This window comes from Conger conger, chromosome 3 (genome assembly GCF_963514075.1).
Source record: "Conger conger chromosome 3, fConCon1.1, whole genome shotgun sequence".
Taxonomy (NCBI): domain Eukaryota; kingdom Metazoa; phylum Chordata; class Actinopteri; order Anguilliformes; family Congridae; genus Conger; species Conger conger.
In genome coordinates, this window is record NC_083762.1 from 49,868,927 (window position 1) to 49,893,798 (window position 24,872).

At 39.1% G+C, this 24,872-nt stretch overlaps 1 protein-coding gene across 1 annotated transcript in view; it reads left to right on the top strand.

Annotated features, from left to right (window-relative positions):
• The first annotated feature begins 359 nt into the window (after positions 1 to 359).
• The window catches only part of ppig (peptidylprolyl isomerase G (cyclophilin G)), a 38,465-nt gene continuing 13,952 nt past the window's right edge, over positions 360 to 24,872 (top strand). The window contains exons 1-11 of the mRNA XM_061234219.1: positions 360 to 406; positions 2,038 to 2,117; positions 9,935 to 10,009; positions 13,043 to 13,150; positions 13,255 to 13,299; positions 19,441 to 19,528; positions 19,692 to 19,721; positions 20,412 to 20,551; positions 21,680 to 21,857; positions 22,061 to 22,234; positions 22,345 to 22,432. Coding sequence (XP_061090203.1) covers positions 2,057 to 2,117; positions 9,935 to 10,009; positions 13,043 to 13,150; positions 13,255 to 13,299; positions 19,441 to 19,528; positions 19,692 to 19,721; positions 20,412 to 20,551; positions 21,680 to 21,857; positions 22,061 to 22,234; positions 22,345 to 22,432 — 987 coding nt within the window. The 5' untranslated portion in view covers positions 360 to 406; positions 2,038 to 2,056. The remainder of the gene's footprint in view (positions 407 to 2,037; positions 2,118 to 9,934; positions 10,010 to 13,042; positions 13,151 to 13,254; positions 13,300 to 19,440; positions 19,529 to 19,691; positions 19,722 to 20,411; positions 20,552 to 21,679; positions 21,858 to 22,060; positions 22,235 to 22,344; positions 22,433 to 24,872) is intronic.

A 24,872-nucleotide genomic window follows, 5' to 3' on the forward strand; every position in this document is an offset into this window, starting at 1 on the left:
CACTGGAGAGTAATTACTTAAGTCTGAAAAAAAAATTGAGTTCAAAAGTATGGTCCAGAATAATATATTTTGGCCAGGGTAAATTCGTAGTTTTGAATGAACTTCATTGGGGAAATTTGCTTTTTGGCACCAGAAGCTTACAAAACTGCATTACCTCGAGAAATCACTGGAGCTTGCGAGCTTCTCAGAGAATGGCAACCCCCTAGCCCCAGTCTAGCTTACAGCTAGCCCACGAATTATTGAGGAAATCTCAGGACCACATTCCAGCCCAGGTGGTGGCGGTAATGCACGCAATGTTGGTTAACAAACCGCCATAAAAAACAAAAGAAGAATTTTTTTTCCTCATTTCCTTAATCTTCCTTGGTTTTGAAGAGTTACTTAAGGATATTGCTCGCAGTCTCTTGAGGTAGGCATTCGCTGTCCTTTTAAATGTAAAATGATGGTATGTTCGTGCGGCAAGAATGTGATGTCTAGAGAATGTCAATCTAAGTTTGCTTTCGTCTTGCTGCATAGTAGGCCACGATCATGGAACTGTAACGTTAACTTAACGTAGCTAACGTTAGTTGTTGGAGACGTCGTCAAGACTGAGTGAAACGTGGTTGTGTTGTGTCATAGTAAATAAAACATAAGCAAGTTGTTATTCTTTTTCATCACAAGATTAAGGGAGGCATTACATTTAAAAACAGATTATATCGGCTGAGTACAGAACGATGACAAATCACAGTTGGCTAGAAAAGGGCCCGATTTGAAAACGTAAGGCATATCTAGTGCTATAGGCTAGCAAATAAAGACAATTTGCAAGCTAACTAGTTGGCTAATTTAGCGGAATTATCCGCGTGTCCACAATTGATGACGAACTAACATTAGCTAGCGTGTTCAATACCTGTGCACTTTTAGTCCTTTTGCATCGTGAATTGTGTTTATTCTGTATAAAAGCCAATTTCTCGTTTTTCTGTATAAAATACGAAGTAGCTACATGGGTCATTTGGTCTTTAACCTCAGTTGAATCTGCTCGCTACATAAAAGTGATATGCCTAGCCTAGCTAGTTAGCTAGGTCGCTTTGTCCTGTGGTGTTTCGAGCCTTTTATTCGAACACTTGTGTTCTGAACCGAACACGAGGAAGCAGCCGCTTCCACCAAAAGTTAACGTCCGTTCAATGGTAGTTTTTCTCCTGATAAATTGTTTGATTATGGTTTCTTGTTGGTTATCCCAGACACTAAAGCACTTGGATTCATGTGAATAGCACCAATGATTATAGGGAAAACAATAACTACGCTACTTCCTTGTGTCATGATGTTCCGAACAGCACCTGAAGCACGACACCGTATACACCGATCAGCCTAAACATTAAAATCACCTGCTTAAAACATTTTTTTGCTGATTGAAATGCCTTTAAACTGCGTAAGCTTTTATATGAACACTTAATATTCAATTATGATATGTGTACTTTTATAAGCAGATAATCATAAGTGAATTGCATTGAAAAGTGGAAATCTTGTAAGGTCATTTGGCGGGGGGCGGGGGGCGGGCGGTGCATTCAAAATCTTGGTACGTACTGGTGTTCATGATGACGGTTATATATATATTTATATATATATACACCCGCCATATTTAAAAATGTATGGCGTCTAATCCTGCTTCAGTGTCATCCTTCTTCCCTCCATTGGAATTACACGGTACTGCATGTAGTGTAATCGATCCCATGCATTTTCAAATATGGCGGATGGACTTTTAAATGAAACATTCTACAGGTCCTGGAGCACCTGTTAAGATGCGCAATGCACCCTCCCTGAAACCAGAATTTAAGGACTATGAACACAGGCAGAGGGTAAACATGTCAACATGTCAGTGAGCCTTTTTCAATGATAGGAAGGGATTTACAATGGTTTTGTAACAATATTTTAACACAAAAATCTCACCTATTGTTCTTTTGAGTCATAAAGCGTCTAAGGTATCAAATGAGCCTCAAACCATCATGCTGTTAAGGTAAATTATTCAGGAGCGTTGATTGTGCTACTGAACTTTTTTTATTTCAGGGAGGTGGATTGAGAGACGATGGGGGTGAAGGTACAGCGTCCTCGATGTTTCTTTGACATAAGCATCAACAACATCCTAGGTAAGAAGGTTAAGTTGGCGTAGTTTACACACATACCAATAATATATCTGCACACAGAAAAGACGTCTGAAGAAGGACGTCTGTAAATGGTTCTGTGGAAATCTTAGGTACAGCTGTGTAGTGCTGTATAGGACCCAGTTTTGTTCCAGAACGACCGGGATTGTTCAGAAAATTACAAAATAAATTCAACAAGGTGCTGGAAACATTCCTTTGAGATTTTCCTCATGCTGACTTGATGGCATCACACAATTCCGACATTTTTCACATTAATGCTATGAACCTCCCGTTCTACCTTATCCCAAGGTGCACTATTGAATTGATATCTGGGTACTGTGTAGGCCGTTGGAATAAAGTGAAGTCACTCATGTGGAACCACTTGAGATGGTTTGTGACATGATTCACTATCCTGCTGGAAGTGTCTATTTGACCATGGAAAGACTTGTACATGGAAGAGCTTTAATGTATGCTCTGCTGTTCAGATGAGGCTCAGGAGATAAAGGTACTTAAAGTGGCAATTTGTTAGATTCTCGTTTTGTGCTTGTTTTAGTGACGTCTGTGTTGGGAGGTAGTGCGATTACACTGCAGTTACTATCTAGCCTTTCAAATATTGTGTTGTGATGCATCTCACTAGGGTGGCCTGTAGCGTAGTGGTTGAGGTATGTGACTGGGACACGCAAGGTTGGTGGTTCGATCCCCGGTGTAACCACGATAAGACCCGCACAGCCATTGGGCCCTCGAGAATTGATCCAGGGGTGGATTGTCTCCTGCTTAGTCTAATCTGGACAAGTGTGTCTGCCAAATGCCATTAATGTGATGTAAACTGGCCACAAAAACAAAAAACAACTATGAGATGACACCATCATGTCCCAACTTGCCCTGGGAAGTACATAACAAAGCAGGATTACTGTTACCTGAGGTAAATGAGAGGAAACAATGGACTGTGTGTTGTAAATTCATTATGTTGGCTATAGCATTCGTGTTCTCAGCTTCAGCTGTTTCCACAAGGCCCTGGTGAAGATGTTGCATCACGCAGCAGACTTGCGGTTGCAGTTTGCTGCAGTTGCACACCGGGGACCGGGGTTCGATTCTCGGTCCTGCCAAAAAGCCAAGTTTGGCCGGCTGACGTGGGGCAGCAATACTGGATTAAACTAAAATGTAATTATCTTAACACTGCCTAGATTAGTAGGCAATAAACTGGCAAAGACCTGGTGATACAACATGTTTCAGTTGCTCACAAGCATACTGTTAAATGTAACAACAGTTTTTCCTAAAACTAGAAAACTGCTTGAGCAAGGTCATGGCAAAGGATGGGCTAAGCTGTTCCAGATCCCAGCAAAAATTGATCGCTCGCTCCATTAACTTGATTTCATCACAAAACTGTTGTGTGGATTTTGCCTTCTAGGTTAACACTGGAATATGACACAGAAGCATTATAGAATTGCAGAATGTTAAACCAAGGCTGCACTTACAGTAACCTGTTGTGAACACTGCAGATTGGTTTGTCATAGATTGAATTGCAGTATATTGTAATATAATATAGATATGTACTACAATATGCAGTAGCCTAGCTATATTTTATTTTTGTTTGTCACATTAGCATTGTAAGCCTCCCGCAGTTATTTCTTCCATAGGCTTCTGTTGTTTCACTGTGTACATTTACATACTTGTTGGGAGTGGAGGGCCCGCCACAAACTTTATTATATAGAAATAATTAAACGACGCCACTGGTCTCAATTGTTATTGCGAGAGAAATGCCAGTGGCAATATATCTAAAATATGGTATTTGTTCTTATGAAATAAACTTTTAACATTACTCCTTGCTTCCTTGCCTACCAGTGTAGGGGTCCTCGCACAGGCTCCAAAATATGTAGGGGTCCTCGCACGGGGATTTTACTCTCTACGAACCGGGGCGCCAGTTAATGTTATGTAGCAGGATAACTGCGAAAAGTAATCGGTCTCATAAAATTACTGTTATCAGAAATATCTAACCACAAATTTAGTATTTTAATTAATAATTAAAATAACCAATATTAATGATTAAACATACCGATAACCTGAAGGTTGGAAGTTCTTCGAAAGATTGCTTTAACTCGCCTCATGTCTATGTGATTCCAAAACGGACACCGGGATTTAATAAAGTACATTTATTAAACAACGTACAAACACAGAACAGATAAACTAACGGGAATTAGTAGGGGAAGTTAGGGTGTGTGTGTGTGCGTGTGTCACTTGAACGAAGGAAAGGTAAAAGTGGGAGTAGCTAGCTTGGGTAAGCTAGAGTTCTGGGTGTGTTAATGAGTATCCGTGTTAGCTGTGAGAAGAGCAACTACTTGTGTAGTTCACTCTATATATGCGCGAAAGACGACAAATCAATTCACGTACATACACGGCTAACAGAATCCATTCAAATGATAAGACAAAGCAAATATAGAAACACAGATTCAAAATAACAGTTAAGACTAAGCTAACACTGGCTATGCCTGCAAATGCTTGTTTAGTCTTACTGAGTCCATAAGCATTGCTGGATCCAAAAGAGGTGCTGTGCTTATAGGAGCCGCGATGGTGCTGTGAATGCGTGTCCTGAGAGGTGCGCAAAGCTGGGGCGTTCCCGTCTTAGCCGCGCGTTGTTGTCTGGTCCGCTCGGTTGCTGTTTTTCTTTGGTGAGCTTTGCAGGGGTAAACTGATGTAGCGTTCCGCGTACACCAGTTTCCACTCGCTATAGGCCACGAAGTAACCGCGAGGTAACTAGGTGTGTCCGTAGGCCTGGTAGTACGCTGTGCAGGTTTCAGCCTCTGTCCGAGTGTCGGAGCAGATGGGCTGAAGCGAATGGCCAAAATTGCGTCAAAGAAGTAGGGAGAAGAAGAGAAGAAAAGCAGAAGAGAGATCCCAAGAACGTGTCTTGCTCTTATACGGGACCGTTTATTGCTCCCGCCATTACGGGATTGGCCGAACCAAGTTAGACGTCATTCGTGGTGGACGTAGCGGAATTTTCCTGTGGGAATGTGGAAGTTGTAGTCCCTACTCCAGCCTTGGAATGTTGTTGGCCCTGTATTGCTCATACTAATCTGGCAAATTTGGCAAATTCATTACATGGCCCTAGAAAGTTGATTGTCAAGGTTCCAAAAGTTCCAAATGTTCTATATATTATTTAAAAGTAAAATACATTTTGTTCAATGGCAAAACATTTAATAACATTTTTTAGCCAAGGCAGTCTTAAAGCTACTAGTGCCCTATCACAACCAAAACTGCAGTCTAATGTTCATAAAGTCAAAGAACACTTTTTAAAATATATATTGATATAGAGCCTACAGAGATGGAAATGCCTCAGTGAAGGAAGTCAATGCAGCTTATGTAAAAAAAAAAAAAAAAAAAAAAAAAAAGGTTTCTATTTAAAGGTACAATAGGTAATTTCAGACTCTTAACGAGAGGAATTGCAACAACAAACAACCTCAAGCCACGACACTTTATGCTTCCCACTATCTATGTATATAACATCTGATATAAAGCGTTATTATACAGTTCTGTGTTCTCGTGCACTGTTTGGGAAAGGCGACCGTGACAAACGCAACAGAGCCTGCCGTCTTTTCGTTGTGTTCTAGTAAGAAAATGTTCACCGAACAGGTGACTTAATGAAATCTTGGGAAATAAAGGTTTAGCTAAACATGGATGATTGAACAAATAAAGGGATAAACGCAAACTGAAACTCTGTATACTATATCTTATCCAGTTAGAAAACAATACCAGTTCACTATCAGTAACAACAAGCAAATTAGCTATTACTAGTTAGTTTCCCGAATGTACAAATATCCACCTGAAGCACAACACTTCGCAATCGCTACTATGTTCGTACTAGTTTATCGTAAGTGGATATTTGTAAATTCGCTAAGCTAACTATAGCTAATTTGCTTGTTGCTACCAATAACAAACTGGTATTGTTTTATAACTGGATATGTAGTCTGAGTTTCTGTGATTGCAATTTGGGCAGCTACAGAAGCAATCAAAATAAGCCCCCATGCCATTGGCTGTGGCAGTTGGAACCAATGAGCTTGAATTATTGTACAGCTGTACAATGTTTTGGTACAGAGTGACAGCCTGTCAACTGTATATTTTGAAACCAGAATTTAAGGACTATAAACACAGGCAGAGGGTGAGTCAACATGTCAGTGAGCTTTTTTCAATGATAGGAAGGGATTTACAATAGTTTGTAACAATGTTTATCACACAAATCTTACCTATTGTACCTTTAACATTGCTTTTGGCTTCATGAGAGCAGTTTAATCACCTAAATAATGTTATGTATTTTAAAATGGTAAATGGTTGGCATTTACAATAGTGCCTTTATCCAAAGCGCTGTACAATTTATGTTTCTTGTTCACCCATTCATACATGCACTCACACACCAACGGCAATTGGCTGCCATGCAAGGCACCAACCACCTCAGAGGCACTTAGGGTTTAGGTGTCATGCTCAGGCACACTTCGACATACCCAGAGAGGGAATCGAACCGGCAACCCTCCAACTGCCAGGCGACTGCTCTTACCTCCTGAGCCAATGTCGCCCTCATTCTTTTTATAAATACAAAACTTAAATAGAGTGGGTCCAATTGCACATAATCAACCACATAGTTTCTGCGTCAGATACTCCCCATTAGCTACATCAGGGTCTGGCTAAACCAGGCTCGTCTGGTCTTGTTAACTTAACCCCTTCAAGCAACCCTCACCCATTTTTGCAGTGTTCTAGTTTGAGGTTTTACAACCCCAGAGATGAGCATCGCTGAAACTTGAAAACAGGCTTCAATGAATCAAGGCATTTCTACCATTTACAATATCGTTATTGTTACGTTATCCTTTACCTAGCAATGAAATGCCAAGAATCGCAAACAGGTAGGATGTAAACCTATGCATTTTCTGAATTATAAACTCCTTGATTACAAATGTGCTAAATCTGTGGATGATGGATAGAACTACTAAAGATCTATGAAGTAAAATGTAAGCCGTGTACCATGGTGTCCCTTAATGTCTCCAAATTGATCCAAATGGATAAATTGTGCATTGCGGTAAATCATAAAATAAACACGTTATTTTACAAAAAAATTGTTTTGACTCATGAAACTCCCTTCTACATTGTTTCCAAGTGGGAATTACTGTATTTTCAACAGCATAGGGTCTTACAATATCTATCTAGTGGTCAAAAAAACAACCCAAAACCCAGCAAATACAGTTACTCATCACAATACGTATTAACAAAAAGAATGGCACTATAATAGCAACCTGTAAGAATAACAATGTGCTGTTACCACTACCTGTTACCGGCCTGGACAAGGGGTTCGACTTGAAAGGTTAAAAGAAAAATGAAACCATGAAAGGGGAAAGGAAAAATACTGTAAAATGGTGAAAGCTATTTACATAAGATTCTGGGCTGCAAGTTCAGTCCTTCACAGTGCCCGTCTCCTCTGAAGGTCATGCCACCCTGTGAAGCAGATGCAATTAAAAGTAGAATGCCAGACCAAGGTGCAGGACTTGGGTGCTAACTTCCAATTCAAACCAAAAAGTGAAAAGCTTGGTCCGTTGTAAAGTTTGGGATCTTATAGCAGGATGAGGTCTGCTTGGCCACCCCCATTGAGACGCACAGACATAAACACGTACACACACGGCCGACCTGCCCTATTTCTGTCTCTCTTTCTTATCTCTAGACCAGGCCTGGTCTTTTGAAGTTCCCTATGGCCCAATGGCGAATTTAGGAATGAGTTCCCTGACAGGTACTACAAGTATTTGTTGAATTGGATTCACAGATGTTTTGTTAGGCAGGTGTATTCATTTGTGTTGTTAGTGAATGCAGAAGAGGGCTCTAGAAGAGTTAGAACTTTGTAATTGCCTTTGGAGATTGTTGTTGCGGTGTGACAACATGAGGAAGACTGCAGTGTTGATCCAAATTAAGATGGCCTTCATTAGGCTCAGAAATTAAAGTCAATCAATCGGGAACATAGCAAAACCCTGGGCATGCCCAAGTCAACATGTTAGGATAGACACATTGCATCAGGCCAAGGCTGCTCTGGCATGTCAGGCAAATTTCAACAGCATTTCAGTGTAGCCTAAGTGTTAGTAAAACAATGTTTTACCAGGAACCAGTAAGATGACCGTTGTCACAGGAAGAAGCAGATCCGATGTTCGTCATTAGAAAACAGGAAAGTTTATTACAATCAGGAAAATGTTCCAAAGAGCAATGGTGTTTGGGATGTTTTAAAGGATTACATTTGCATATATTCAAATATGTCTACAAATCCAAGTGTAACCTCTGATTGGTGGCAAGGAATTGCGCCTATCCCGAGCACCTCGGATTGGGCCATTCAAATCCTTTAATGGTTGTGAGGCCTTGCCCCGCTCCCCCCTGGAGTCCAGTGGAAAATCCCCAGAGGGGGAACCTTGAAACTGATAGCGGTCATTATCATATGTGAAGTGGTCCAATACACATTCGTCTGTCTCCCAACACTAAGTAAGAAGCAAATGTTGAAACATGAAGTTTGAACTGGAATGAAACTGGAATTTTCTCTCCCCTCTTTGCTTTTTACGTCAGATTTATACCAGGTGAATTCCTGCCTGGCTTTTGAACCAGTAACAATATTGGGATAGCATTCACAACGACTGGTCTTGCATGTTTGTGATTGCAGAACAACAACCATAGGCTACAGTAGCCCCAGAAGATTTTTGTGCTTTCCAGCTTAAAACAACTTAAAGGATGTATTGCCTAAATTTCAACATAAGCTCTGATGAAAAATGTATACTTAATCACAAACCATGCTGGTGGCTCATTGTAGCCAAAGTCAATTCTTGTCTTCTACGGTTATACATGTTGTTTTGGTGTTGTCTGGAAAAGAATCGATGCGGGAGTTCTCTGGTTAATACACATTGCCTCCAAATCAAATCAAATTCCCAATGGCAAATGTTTTGGTCTTTCCATTTCTAGAAATGGGAAGCTATGGTGAAAAAGGACTCTGAAATACTTCCAAGTTTCTGACAGGGAGTTGCAGACTGCTATAGATTAGAGTCTGCAATCTACAGCACATTTGCCACATGGTGGTGGTTGTGCGAGCAATTGGTAGTTACTGTGGAATCACAAAAAAAGACTAGCAAATTTGCCACTGCCCGGTAGATCTCCTGAGGTGGCAGATAGAACCCGAAACCACAGTATGTTAGTTAAATGTTGAAAGGTTTGCATTTTACATTATTTTCTCAAATCTGCTCAAACTTGGACCAAATGGCACTTTTCTCTTCTGTTCTTTTAATTTGAAGGAATGTCAGTTTGATTTTTGCACAAGAAATTATTCCAATCATGTAGGCACATTGTTCAATCGTTTAGTGATTTTCCTTAATGTTTACCACTTCTTGCTCATGTTTAGCAATGAAAAGCTTAGAAATCACACCCCTAGCTTGATTGGTCTGCCCATTCTCTGACCTCTCATTACAAACTGTTTATAATCCGGCTGTTTATAATTTGGCACCATTCGGCAATATATAGAAAATGTATGGCACCAACAATCATGCCATGGTCAAAGACTTGGAAGGTCTCGCATCCTGCCCATTTCTAATGTTTGGTTGGAAAAACTAAACCTATTCACCCCTTGTACAGGCTTTATATGTTTAATTAGTCATGTCATTCCCTGTTTGTGTCAGGAGCTTTTTTGTGTATTCGAGCAGATGTATCTAATGAAGTGGCCACTGTGTGTTCATGATGTACACCTTACATGATTACATCTCACCAAGGCAAATCCTTTAATTTGGTACATATACTTTCTTATAACCATGCTGTTCTTTTTTTAGTGGGGAGAGTTGTTGCTGAGCTGTTCTCAGATGTGTGTCCAAAGACATGCGAAAACTTTCGCTGCCTCTGCACAGGTAATTCCACATGCACTATCCCAGATTTGGAATATTTGCTGACTCCCTACAAATGTTTAAGCCATTGCATGTGTTTATGAAGCTTTTTTTTAAATTATGACTATTAATAATATTAATATATTGGTGAAATTTTTTTAATCCAGCACTTTTAGCCATTGACTAATGTTTGGCGCTCTGTATACCAAACTGAAGTATATGAACAGCTGAACTCACTTAAAATATATCCATTTGAAAGTTAATTGCATAATGTGTATGTAAAAGATGGAGCTGGTGACAACCTATGAAGTAATATAAGAACCCTTTCCCTATGACCTACAGTAATGGAAATTGGGAAAGTCAGTCATGAATTAGTGCAAACTTTGTTTGCCCGTATTTCCCAGATGGACAATTCGACCTGAGTGTAATTTTAGTTCCTGTGGTTAATTATTATAATTGAGTTGACATGGGATTAGCCTTTTCTCAAAATACCTTTTTTAGTGTAGTTAGTTGGTATAAAACAAGTTTTTTTTTTTTTTGTGACACGCTTGCAAATTATCATTCTCTGCTCTAGAAGTTCAGTGTAAAACAAAACCAGAAAGAAACTGCCTAGGTTCCCATTTGTTATTTCTGGTTTCTGAAAGGTTTTGTGCAATGGGAAAGGTGCTTTTGGGGCCCAACCCTCTATTCCAAACTTGTGCATCAGTCAGTTTTTTTGCATCTGGACAGTTTGCAGGAAAAATGTGACCTGTTCTACATACTCAGTCAGAAGTTGCAACTGCCAATTTCATATATGTAGAGTTTGACTGTTTTAGGCTTTTATCTTCATTTTGTAGGACAATATCAAATTACCAAATTCAGAGTGAAAATATAGTGTAAGCTTTTAAACACACGATAAAGTGAAAGTAGTTATTTGGAGCTTAGCCAGCTTGTCATCAGTCACCATACAGTCACATAATCACTTTTACAGCTACAAGCTAATGTATTCAGTTGCATCTGATTTTTCTCAAGAAATGTCTTATGTCAGCCTCTTAGGGCAACCTGTAACGTAGTGGTTAAGGTACATGACTGTGACCCGCTAGGTCGGTGGTTCGATCCCCGGTGTAGCCACAATAAGATCCACACAGCCGTGGGGCCCTTGACCCTGCATTGCTCCAGGGGAGGATTGTCTCCTGCTTAGTCTAATCAACCGTACGTCGCTCTGGATAAGAGTGTCTGCCAAATGCCATTAATATAATGTAACGTCATATCTTAATGTCATATTAAGACATAAGTCAATAAGTCAGAGTAAAAATATGTTTTTTAAAAACATATAGCATTCTGAAAAGTGCCTTTATCTGGAGAGTTTAGAGAGAACTTTGGTCTTGTTAGAAAGCTTACATTGTACTCTTTCAACAATCTGTTCTAAAACTCTAAATAACTTTTGGGGTCAATGTGACTGATTTTGATAGAGCCGGTCACAAATGCTTATCTGAAATTGCTCATTATTTCTGTTGTACTGATTTTGTGGAGCCTCTTCAGGGGTTTTAAAAGTATGTGATGGGACTGCTTGTCTGATGCGTTATTTACATTACATTCCAGGCATTTGCCATAACCAGGGCAAGTGCGCTGACATTTTAACAAGCAGTTAATTCCGTTTCCTCTTTGGAGGGAGTAACTTAAACAACCTTTTTTGCGATAAATGCATACCATAAATGAGAATATTCCCATGTTTATATTGTGCTATACTGTAAACTAACAAAAATTGCAGAAAACGAAATTATTTTTAACCAATCAAATTAAAGGTACAATTGGTGATTTCAGACTTTGAAAAGGTTGAGAGGAATTGCAGCAATAAACACCCTCAAACCACAACACTGTCTGTTCCCTCCCTCTTCTCTGTGAATGCATTGACATTGAACCCCCCCCCCCAATGTTTTGGTAGTGTCGGTCCATCAACTGCATATTTTTGAAACCCAGCATGCATATGGGTATGCCAGGACCTCGTTTGGGAATCACTGCCCTAGAGTTCAGCTCCAAGTGCTAGACGTGGCAACTTAATATAATTAGTCTGAAAATTAGCTCTTCATTCTCACCATGATAGTCATGTTAAAGGAGCACTGTCATGCTTTTTTCAATTGCGCTTATTTGGATTAAATGCTGAAATAATTTTTAAATCTACATCACTGTAGCCATTTCCTAAATATGGGGCAAAGCTTTTCAATACAAACAGGTCCAGTGACGTCACTGGATCCTTTACATTGGCTGTCGACAGCTATGATGTTTTCACTCATTAGATTAAGCAATGATGCTGTGGTTCAGTTGTAACCAGCTACTTTAGCTAACTAACTAGCTAGCACCAATCTCTCATAATTCTTTTGAGAGACTGGGGCTAGTGTAACGGGTGAGAAATAGCCTGAGTCCGAGGTGGGATTTGAACCCCGGCCTTTTACTCGTCCAAATATTTGTTGAACAAACGCATTACCAGTCAGCTAAAGACGAACTTTCAAAAAGAACGTTATTGCCCTTGGCTAGTGTTGTCGAAGTAACCTGCTACAAGCCTTCGCTTTCACTGCACTTCACCATGCTTACTAGTGAACTAGCTGAGCTAACCATGCTACACTTGCTCGCTAGCTAGCTAAATTACAGACTGTGATGACATAGCCAATGTGAGTAGCCACCCACTTTATAATTTGTATGCTGAAACAAGCAGAACAAGTACATTTCTCATTAAACTCAATTCACTATATGGGAACGAACCTCAGTGATTCTTTAACTTTGAAGCTGCCATCGAATGTGACGTGATGGCAACAGTGAATCATGTGAATCGCTGTTATTAATTACAAGGGATTTGTGATTTTTAAAAATGCCGCTACACATTATTTAAGCATTTAATCCAAATAAGCCCGACTGAAAAAAGCGTGACAGTGCTCCTTTAATATTAAGTATGTAGCGGTAGGTGCTTTTATAAGAATCTACCTGTTCAACATACTTTCTCTACAATATCATTATGAGCTCTGAAGTACCCCATGTTGATTAAGTTTTTTTTTTTTTTTTTTTTTTTCTTCCCTGGTATAGGAGAAAAGGGAGTTGGGAAAGGTACCCAAAAACCTCTACATTATAAGGGGTGCCTATTCCACAGAATTGTAAAGGACTTCATGATTCAAGGAGGAGACTTCAGTGAAGGTATGGCAAGACCTGCACACAGTTTGCTGTTTAGATTGTTGGCAAATTATGCAAATTATTGCACTTTTGCTGAAATGTTGAATGTGCTATTTGTGTTTTGATAGGTAATGGCAGAGGAGGGGAATCCATTTATGGAGGATTCTTTGAAGGTAGGCTTCCTTTTTTATTTTTTATTTTATTGCCAAGTTATATATATAAAAAAAAAAATGCAACCAATGTTTTTTTATTTTATATTAAAAAAAATTTAAAAATAAAAAATATTTAAAGCCACTTCCTTCCCCTAACATGTTTCCTAAATACCCACCCGGATCAAATAACAGATCAATTCACAGACCGATAGGTTGAGAGGCCTGAACAGGGCACAGAATTGAAAGAATAATTGGGTCTTGGCTAGACTTCATCTAAAAATGGTTTGGACCGTGTCCTCCAAAAATATGGTATTGGTGCAGTAAATTTATATGGCTTGACTTGCTCTGCTGGATTATGTGCCTGATATGCACTTCATGTTTTGTGGTTGAGAGAGGGAGAGCGGACGAGTTGGTTGGTTGGTTCCGTGTCGTTTTCAATCATTTGTCTTTTTCAGTAATAGGATTTAGACAGGATAGGATTTTAACATGAGTTATTATTATTTGTCTTTTTTTGTTCACACAGCAGTAGATTACAATGCAAGTTACTTAGCAATAATTTACAAAGCAATTTCTGTTGACAAAGCAATAAATGTCTCTTCTTTATAAGGCGTATATGTGTATTATTATACTTAGACTTAAGAGGCATACCATTTTAAAGAGACGATTAAATCGCAAATTTGTGCATGACAATTGATTGTCAACTAAAATTTCATGATAAGTTTTGTAAGTAATTGTAAGTAATGGCTGTGCCAAGGGGGCACTATGGGGTGCTGTAGCTCATTAATTGGTTTAGCCTTCATTGGCCTTCTCCAGCATTGCGCTGCAGCCAAATTTTGACCCTGCCATCTGTATGCCTCAGAATTCGAACATTCATCTGACCAGGCGATGCTTTTCCAGTCTTCAACTGTGCCCATTGCAACCTCAGCTTTCTGTTCTTGGCTGACAGATTCTCAGATGTTCTTCTGCTCACTACAATTGTAACATAGTCAGCTTGAACCAGTCTGGCCATTCTCCGTTTACCTCTCATCAACAAGGCCTTTCCGTCCGCAGAACTGCTGCTCACTGGATGTTCAAGAGACTGTTGTGTGTAAAAATCAGCAGTTTCTGAGATACTCAAACCACCCTGTCCTGCACCGATCATTCCATGGTCAAAGTCAGTTAGATTACATTTCTTCCCAATTCTGACATTGGTCTGAAAAACAGCTGAACCTCTTGACCATGTCTGTATTTTTTTTATACATTTAGTTACTGCCACATGATTGGCTGATTTAAATATTTACATGAACAAACTGGTGTACAGGTCCACCTAATTAGAGCTGCAACAACGAATCGATAAAAATCAATGACTAAAATAGTTGGCAACAAATTTTATTACCCGATTCATTGGGTCATGTGGTTGCACGCTGTTTCGTGGGTCTGGGTACATCACTTCAAGAAAGAGAAAAACGAATTTGAAACATGGTGGAGGCAGAGACGGAGAGACCTGTTAGACCAAAATCTTCTTTAGTATGGAATCACTTTACATTAAATTCAAGTTAAAAAACGTGTTAACTGCAAACATTGTAAAACCGAGCTTACATGGCATGGGAGCACCACGGTGATGAAAGAACCTGAAACGAAAGCATGTTGGAGTCGTGGATGAACGGGACTCGACAACAGGGTAGGCTTACATTCACTTTTTACAAAATATTAGCTTGCTAATTAATTAAACGTATTTAGACCCATGGCATCCATTGCGTCTTGAAGTGAGTAAATCAGAGTAGTCGTTTCTCTCATAGCAGGTAGGCCAAGTTATTCTTGTTTATAGCCGGTTTTCGCTCGCAATCCAGCTTGAGTAGACCGCCTAATAAGTTAAATGAACTTCAATATTGCACAAGTGCATTAAACTAGCTGGCTAACGTCTGAACTGAGGCGAAACATTAGTCTGGAAAGCTAATTTGTAATGAGTAATAGTTTCCCTCTACCTGGCTAAAATGTTAGCTGCATGGCTATAGACTGCAGCAATATTATAATAGGCCTCCTCAAGCTGAATCGCAAGCAAACACCAGCTATTAATTAGATGAACCAGAATAACTAGGCCTACCTGCTTTGAGACGAACAATAAGGCTAAATACTTCATAAATGCAACGCATCTTGTATAATAGTCAGTGTTTGCTTGTGATCTAGCTTGAATTGCCAAATAAGACAATCAAATCTACTTAATTATGTATTGCAGAAGTGTATTTAAAACTGGCTAGCCTGTCTACCGTCAGTGGTAGAAAAGAGGCGTAGAGTCTATCAAGCTCATTCGTAATAAGTAGGCCTAATAGTGATGGCTCTACCCGGCTAGAATGTGGTATAGGCCTACAGCAATATTTAACTTAATAGCCAACTCAAGCTGAATTGGGAGTGAACACCTGCTATTAATTAGATAAACAAAAATGACCTGCTTTCAGATGAACGATTATGCTATTTGCTTCAAAAATGCATGCATCTCACAGCCAGTGTTTGCTTGCAATCCAGCTTGAATGGTCAATTAAATCAAATCTATTTACCTATTTCGGAGGAAGTGTATTTAACCATCGGACTACCATCAGTGGCAGAACAATTTCAGCTATTTCTCAGTGTTAATTTGCTTAAATTATTTTGTGTGAGACTGTGTGTAAGGAGTGAGCTATAGGACACATTGCATTGTTTGAAGCATATAGGCAATTATTTATGAACTAAAACAAGGCATGTATTGAGTTATGCTAAATATGCTATTATGCATACTCATACATACTGTCTTTCATTTCAGAAAAAAACAACTCACCATGAGTGGCTTTCTGGGGAATAAATGGCCATGCACACCATAGAAAGCAGCTGTTTTGACAGATAGTGTCCTAAAAATGCTGATCACTGACATGAGGCCACTATCAATGGTTGAAGATGATGGCTTCAGAGCAATGATTAACACCCTCAACCCTGGTTACACTCTTCCCTCAAGGACACATTTTACTAAACTGATGGAGAAGAAATAAAGAAATATCAAGAGACATTCCAGAAAGTGAATGTTGCAATAAAAGCCAATGACAGCAAAATTGCTTTCACCACTGATGTATGGACAAGTGTAGCCACTGAAGCCTACCTTGGCATTACATGTCATAACATCAAAGCTGATTGGGACATAGTCAATTTGCCTTACCACCATGCCACTGCAGGACAGACATACAGGATCCATCATCGTAGAGTGGTTGGAGGAGGTAGCAGTCAGGTTTGAAATTCCTCTGAGCAAAATTATCGACATTGTGCATGACAATGGTGCCAATGTTGTGGCTGTGGCAAAAATGCTGGAGGAGAAGCATGGCTGGTCTTCTGTGCGTTGCATTGGCCATACCTTGCAACTTGTGATCAATTCTGCATTGAAGCACCCAAGCATTGAACAAGCTATTGGGGCTGCAAGATGTATTGTGGAACATTTTTTCAAAGCGAGCTAGCCTGCAACACGATAAAAGAGAAACAGCAAATGGCCGCACCTGAGCGCAGGCTTGTTCAGGACATAAGCACCAGATGGAACAGCACATTCTATATGATAAGCCGGCTGCTTGAGCAAAGGTGGCCCGTAACGGCAACACTGTCTGACTCCTCTGTCACACAGAGGGGAAAAAGGTACCTGGATTTGAAACCAGACCAGTGGAGCCTGCTGGAACAGCTTTCCACAGCCCTTAAGGCTTTTGAATGTGTCACTGTATACATGAGTGGGGAGAAATATACATCACAATATCTGCAGTACCTCCACTTGTGAGGGGGCTAGTGAAGTCCACCCAGACTGCTTCCTTCGAATCAGCTCCGATGCGGGCTTTCCAACTCACTGCTATGGAGCAGCTGCAGCAGAGATGGAAGGGGGGAGACTGCTTTCAAACACAGTGATCCTCTCCACTGCCCTGGACCTGAGGTTCAAAAGAATTAAGTTTCTTACAGCTGTTGAAGCACGGGCAATCGCACTGAGCAGGGAGATGGATGGGCAACAGCATGGTAGTGCCTGTGGCCAAACAGTGCCACCTCCACCATTACTACAGCTGCTGGACCTTCAACTTCTGTCTCTTTAATTGTCTCACTACTTGATTCTGAAACCAGCAGTGAAGAAGAGCATGGAGAGTGGGAAGCTAAGGATCCCAACAGCCAAGTGAGGAATGAAGTCCTCACATTCTTTGTAGAGAAGCCCCTTGAAGAAAGTGCATTACATTGGTGGAAGGTGTAGGGGAAATTCCCAGGAGAGACGACGTTTTGCAAACAACGTTTGGCCGAGCACTCACCCCTCCCTTACATTTTTGCTGATTATCTGTCACAAGCACAATTTATTCTTTTAAGCAGTTTTCTAACTATATGCTTTGTATATATCTGGATACATATATCCTAGGTTACATTGTACTACATTATATTTTTCTCCCACAATGGCTAATGAGAATAGATATCCCACCTTGACTAGCAAAGTCCTACTTATCCATGCCTGTTTTGTGCACTTTATATGCTTGTTTTTATATAAAGTGCACAAAACAGGAATGAATGTTTCTCTATTTAAAAAAACAAAACATTTTAAGTGCACAAATGAAAAAAAATATATATATATTTTACAATACAAAGTTTGCAGTTAACACGTTTAAATTTTTTGCTGTTGTATAGCATGCATTTTGGTATGTTGTGTGTTCATATTTTAAATTTAGAATGACATTGTTATTTTGAATAAAATTATGGGAAAAAGTTGTTTTTGCGATTTTATTTGATTAATCGTAGAAATAATCGGCAGATTAATCGATTATCAAAATAGTCGTTAGTTGCAGCCCTACACCTTATGAAGTTCTCACAGAGTGTATTTGCGCCTTGGCTGGGGTCATCATTAATCTCGATAAGAGAGGTTGGGAAGGCTTTGCAGTTTGCGGTTTCAACATAAATTTTTAACCAATTTTTAAAAATTGGTTAAAGCTTGAAGCCACTCTAACCTGTGAACCAGTGTTAATGGCGCCCACCTTTGACAAGCCTTTCAAATTGCCAATTGATACTAGTGAGGTAGGCGTATGTGCTGTTATTATGCAAGAAGATGAGATTATGCCAGAAGATGAGCCGGGGGTAGGCAATCTCCTCGCCTTCTTGGAGAAGTGTAAAACCAAGAAACATTGGTTATTCTGTTGGAGTCTAGTTATTCAGCCATATAATCTGTGAATACAGCATATAGCTGGAAAGGATAATGTCATTGCAGGCACCTTGAATAGATCTTGGAATCCAAGCAACCTTAAGTTATAGGTTCAAATATGACCATCATCCTGGTAGCCTTAGGTTTTGGAGTAGACTGTGTGATAGGACACTGAAGTCATTGTGTATGTATTGTATATACAAATAAGTATGCTGGTTGATATCAGCAACATAGTTCTCAGTCTTAATCACCTACTGGATTCAGGGAGAATAATTATTTTAATTAGTTTTAAAATAATGAATTTTTATTTTTATTTAAGTTTTTCGTGTAGTGGGCTGTCCGCTGTGCCGGAGGATTTGTTTTACTCAGTTTTTCTTTTTTCTATTGAATCTACTAAAACAATGAAATGAAACGATCTTCAAAAGCACCAAGGGAGCACACCACTGCAGAAGGCAGAAGGATTGTGCTGGCCCTGGTGAGAATAGTCACCTGTGGAAATGGATGTTCTGTCCCATTTTGTTTTCCTTTCGTTTTATTTGAATTCCCTTTTTCCATTAGACCCACAACACACCTTGGTTAGGAAACTTCTCACTCATTGAGTAGTCAGTCGTCAGTGTTAGGCCAGCATACAATAGGCTCAATTTGATGGATATATTTCCCAGCATAGATGGAATTCCTTACATTGAAAAAACGATTTCAGTCCGCTTTTTCACAAAGCTATTAAATGTAGTTGACTGAAAATACCTTTTTTTATGACATTGCAGCCTGCACTGTAATGGTAATAACATGCTGTTTCATAAATAATGGCCAAGTTAACTCTGTACTCCCAAGATTTGCGCCCTAAGAGTAAATGTATGGTTCAATTACTGAGTAATTAGATTTTTTTCATGCTCATGTTGACATTACTATGGAATTGGCCATTAGTTTATGCAAGTATTAATCAGTTTGTTTCCAAATTGTGCATACAACCCATTCTTTAAATTAGTCATGGATTTTGCACATTTCTGCCATAGATGAAAGTTTCTCAGTCAAGCACAACAAGGAATACCTTCTGTCTATGGCAAACCGAGGCAAAGATACAAATGGGTCACAGTTTTTCATGTAAGTATGAATGCTGGAGGTTGTTTTTCCAGTCTATTTTCAATGTTTCAGGCATTTCTTTTGAGATACTTTTGATAAGCCTGTTTTATTCTTTTAAAAATCTTTTTTGTTTCTTTCTGTGGATCCACCTCGTACTGTTTTTCTGATCTTTTTGGATGAGCAGAACAACCAAACCTACTCCTCACCTGGATGGGTAAGTAATCCAAATGGGTTCAGTTTTTCTGTCTGCATGGTGCATGCCTGTATAGGGATGCAACATTTTTAGTAATTACTTTGTGCAACTATGTTTGATGTAAGAAAACAAAAGAAAAAACAAAAACAATTTGACATCTCTTCCTTCTGTCTGCTATGCACTTAATTGTCTATTGAAATGGTGCCAGTGTAGCCAAGGACATAGTCTTCATTTTTGTCATTAAAAAATGTAAGCTGTTTTGTTGCAGTCCTAAACTATTCTAATTCAATCCTTCTGATTGGTCATAATTTCAACTCACCAACAGGGCATAGACTAGGCAAATGGAACATAGCGGTAAACATCTTTCCATTTGAAATTGGTGTCTGTACCCAGATCTAGATATCCCATCCTATGCAGCTCTATCTGCTGGATAATTAAAATAATTTCCGCTGCAACGTTGAGCAGCCCAAAATTAAATTAATCTTTTTAATTGTAAAACTTGATGTGAATGTGTAATATGAGTAATAATTATTGATTAATCCCTCGTCCTGTATCTTGCTAACATGCTGTTGGTATTATTGCAAATTTGCCGGCTTACTAGTTCAGTGATAGCTTTTAAAATGATTTACATGCTCTTGGTTTTTTCTTATTTATACCGCATGATTTCCCCCTGAAATCACACTCATTTTGATGCCTCAATGTATCTTGTAGTGTCCATGTGGTTTTTGGTCAAGTGGTCTCTGGCCAGGAAGTAATTAAGACCATTGAAAGTCAGAAGACTGATGCCAGCAGTAGGCCATATGCTGAAGTCAAGGTTCTCAACTGTGGAGAGCTAATTCCAAAATCTAAAGGTTTGTGTTTGTTCTGTTTTTGTTCCGTCAAGTGTATATAGTAAAAAAAAGACAAAAGAAAAACATGCTACCTTGATTATGAATGCAAGTATTTGTTTACACCCTGCAGGGGTATTGCAGTCACACAATTTTTCAGTCAAGGATAATTGTTGATTAACATCAGTGTTCAGCAATAAATGTTACACCTTTTGAATGTGCAAGGGCGATACTATACTTTCTGAATTCATGAATGAGCTGCACACGCCACAAAGGAAGAAGGTTTATTTGCATGTGAAAATTGTGAGTTCATTCTCCAGAGGGGGCAGTTATCCAGGAGACGTCCCTATTCTATTACTTTATTATTTTGTATTTTGTATATCTGTATACACAGAATGGTTTCAGATCTGTAGACAAAAAGTAATATTTAAAATGGGAACCTTCATGAATACAAAACACATTTTTTGAATTGCCATTTAATTTCTTTAATGAGAACAGTTATCAAATGCCCAAATCACCCCTGTGAAAAAGTAATTGGCCCTTTCATCTTAAAGTGTTTGTTGCTACACCACCTTTAGCAACAATTCATACAAATTCCTAGAATTGATATGCCATGATCAAATGAAACCCCACACCGCATAGGTCCGGTCCATTGTCTCTATTGGTCAGTTTGCGTTCCAGCTGTGCCAATATCCACGATATACGCACAGCTAAATGGAATGTTCACACATCTTTTAAAATTACTCCGTTTGTAGATCATTTGGATTACAAAGTAGATAACGATGAACGTAATATAAGGGTCCTACAAAGCCATTATAAATCTGTTTGTCAGTCTCAGTTTGACCTACAGGAGTCATCATATGCATGAGTCATCTTAATTAGCAGGTTGAACGATTAAATTTGACTAAGCTTTAGAAAAACTTCCCCAATGAATTGGACATCTTGTGCTTTGTTGAATATTATAAAAGCACCAAACCAGTGATGACACATGAGCGTCACACCAAACCAGTGTCCTTCAATGCAAACCATCCAACCATATATTCTGGGTATGTATTTAGAATTTCTACTTTGCTTCTTGTCTATAGGTAACGTGCACTGGTGTTAATGCGTTACTCTCAGATTCCAATCTATAATGGATGAATATCTTTGCAGCAAAAAAGGAGAAGAGGCGCAAGTCATCCACCTCCCCCTCCAGTGAGTCAGATTCTTCAGCTGACTCCTCCAGTTCTGATGGAGAATTTAAGAAGGAATCCAAGAAGTGCAAAAGGAAGCACAAGAAAGAGTCCAAGAAGAAAAGGAGTGATAGAAAACATAATAAAGATGAAAAGGGGTTTGTATTACATGGTTTTGTGTGGCAGCGTGGGGTAATGGGCACAGTTACCTGACGCAAATGACTTCAGAGTATCCATTAAAAATACAAAACCCGGGTAATATCAATGTTGGGTAGTGCAGTTTTAAAAATGTTGCATGCCAGGTGAGTTATACAGAGTGGTCGTAGCTGGGACCCTGGCTCCTCATCTGTGATTTTTACAGCTCTCAGGATGATGACAGTGGGGAGGAGAAGGGAGAGGCCCATCTTGTGTCCACTGTGCGGCCCGAGGAGATTCCTCCCATTCCTGAGAACAGGTTCCTTATGAGGCGAAGTCCCCAGCAGCAGCAAAAATCTGAAACTGGACCGGAAAAGGAAAAGGAGAAACTGAGGGAGAGGTGAGCTCCAAAATCGAACTCCCTTTTGAATGTAATGTCATGTAATGTAATGTGTCCTCTCTTTCACTTTCAATATTTTAAAGTGTTTTTTCTCCTTCTCTTTTTGGTAGCACCTTAGTTAACTCTCAGCAGTCATCATATCAAAGAAGATTGTTGGTCACACGTTCTGGCAGGAAGATAAAAGGAAGAGGACCAAGAGTGAGTATTGCCATTCAACCAGAATTAATTTGTTGATCGTTGCTTGTTGGGGTCCTTGTGTGTGTGCATGTGTATTTTCTTGACATAGCTTTGTACTCCGCCATTCTACATTTATAGTCAAACAACTCACTAAAGCATTTACAATGCCCCTATAAAGGTCATTCATGTAAATTATGAAGTGCAGTGGCCCCAGCACCAAACCCTGTGGGACACAGTACCCTGCTCAGATCAGGTCCCTCCTTCTACTACTCTTTGTCTTCTATCCCGTAACCAGTTCCGAAGCCACTGAAATTGCTCCTGTAGTCCTAACATCCTCATTTTGATAATGAGTTTATCATGCGGTACCTTATCAAATGCTTTTTGGAAATCCAAATATAGTATATCATAAGCCCTGCAAACATCAGAAAACAATTCTGGCAAGCAATCTGGCCATTTCAGGGGGTTTAAAATGCAAACACCACAGGGAATTGAATGGTACAGTATTAAGAGTTATCAAAGAATTTATGTAGCTGTTGGTTGACTCATGGCTTATTGTAACGTTTATGTTTCTTAAGTTCCGTGTTTATTCGTTGACACGCAAATTCAAGCTACTGGCAAACTGAACATAGCATTCCACTATGCTGTATCTACATAAAAATAAACAAAGCATTGGACAAATGTGGCATGTAGTATTTCAATATGCTGCTGACATTCAATCCACAAGCTCCAGTGCTAGCAAGCAATTGGCGGCTATTTCAGAGGGCTAAGAATGCAACCACCACAGGGAATTGAATGCTACAGTGCTGTAGTTGTCAAATAATTTCTGTGTGTTTTAAATCTGTAGCTGTTAGTTCACATGGCTTATTGTATGCGTTCCTTCATCCGGGTTTATTCGATGACACGCAAATTCAAATTACCGGCAAACTCAACCTCGCTTTCCACTATGCGGTATCTACATAAAAATAAATGAAGCAATACATAATTTGCCTATTTATTCATTGGATAATGAAAGCAAAAATTCCTGCTAAGAATAGACCACGTTAAACGATTATCCCGCGCCATACTTCTTCCAATTAATCCTCCTATTGCTGCAAGAAATAGCTACGTCCTGCAGGATTTACCAAGGGTTCAGTTAGTTATTATTGGCAGTGATGCAAACTGAATTATTATTTTTTTTTAATGGAAAAAACTGTTTTTTTGTCATCAAGTAGGCTACACTTCATGGAAAAATTAAAGGCCTACACCAAATAACTTGTTTGGTTATTTGTAATTTTATATATTCATTATATTACGAAAGCATTGCAGGTCATCATTACCTATTTGCACAGAAGATGATAATGTTATGTCTCCATGATTTTGAGTAATATTTTAAAAAATTTAAATAATACAATGCAAATAAAATGACATAAGTAACTGGCCTAATACCCGATTGAGGAGACCAGACGCTGCGGTGGAATGCCGTGCTTACCAGTGTAATTCTCTCCGCGCCGTCAATGATGATATATTGTAAAAAGTGCATTTAATGCAGCACTTCCACTTTGACATTAATAAGTAAATATAAACACATTATTATTAAATACCATCATCCAGCCAGTTCTCAATTGTGTGAGTAGGTCAATAATACAATTATTTTATTAAACATTTATTATCAATTGGATAATTAGATCATTAATACAACCAATGTCATCCTTAGTCTCTGGTTAGCAGCATTTTAATACTTTCATCTAACTGGAACTTTATTAGGAACCGTATAAGTTGCACATGTGCAAAAGCAAATTTACTTTTGATTCCCTGCACAGGTTATGCTCAAACCACTGGGTCGGTTAACACTCAACAGGCCATTCGTGACTTAGTTACCCTCAATAAATTGCGCCGTTTATCCTTGACAGCTGGCCTCTAACATGCTTTTAGTGACAACTGAGGTACATTTACCCTAGGAGATTACTTTTCTAACAGTGTATTGTTTGTTTTTTGCACTTTTTTTTGCAGTTTTGTTACACAAGGAAGTTGCACACCGACAAACTGTTTTTGAGAATTTAGAGGTAGATGTTTTACAATAATAAATGTATTTTGTGATGTCTTAAGTCTAAATGGAAGACTGCATTCACTCGTCTGAGAACATTGAAAACCCCTTTTATTCCACCACAGACAGCATGTTCAGTGAAGGACGACTTGAGTCTGTTTTATATCGGTGAGCATCTAAATAGTCAAAATATTGTATTATTCAGTCAGCTTATAAATGAGGAGTAAGCCTGCTTTTTAATAATAACAGCATGCAAAATTGTGGGATGTGTGAGACATGATAGTTGTGGGATATTTAAGTAATAACTCGGACGGGCTGTGTCATTTTCTACAGTTACAATTTATTTACAACCCCAATATCATCAAAAATAAAATTACGATATCCCACGTCCTGGAGTGACTTTTGAAAATTGCTTTTATAAAACTGTTACCAATTATT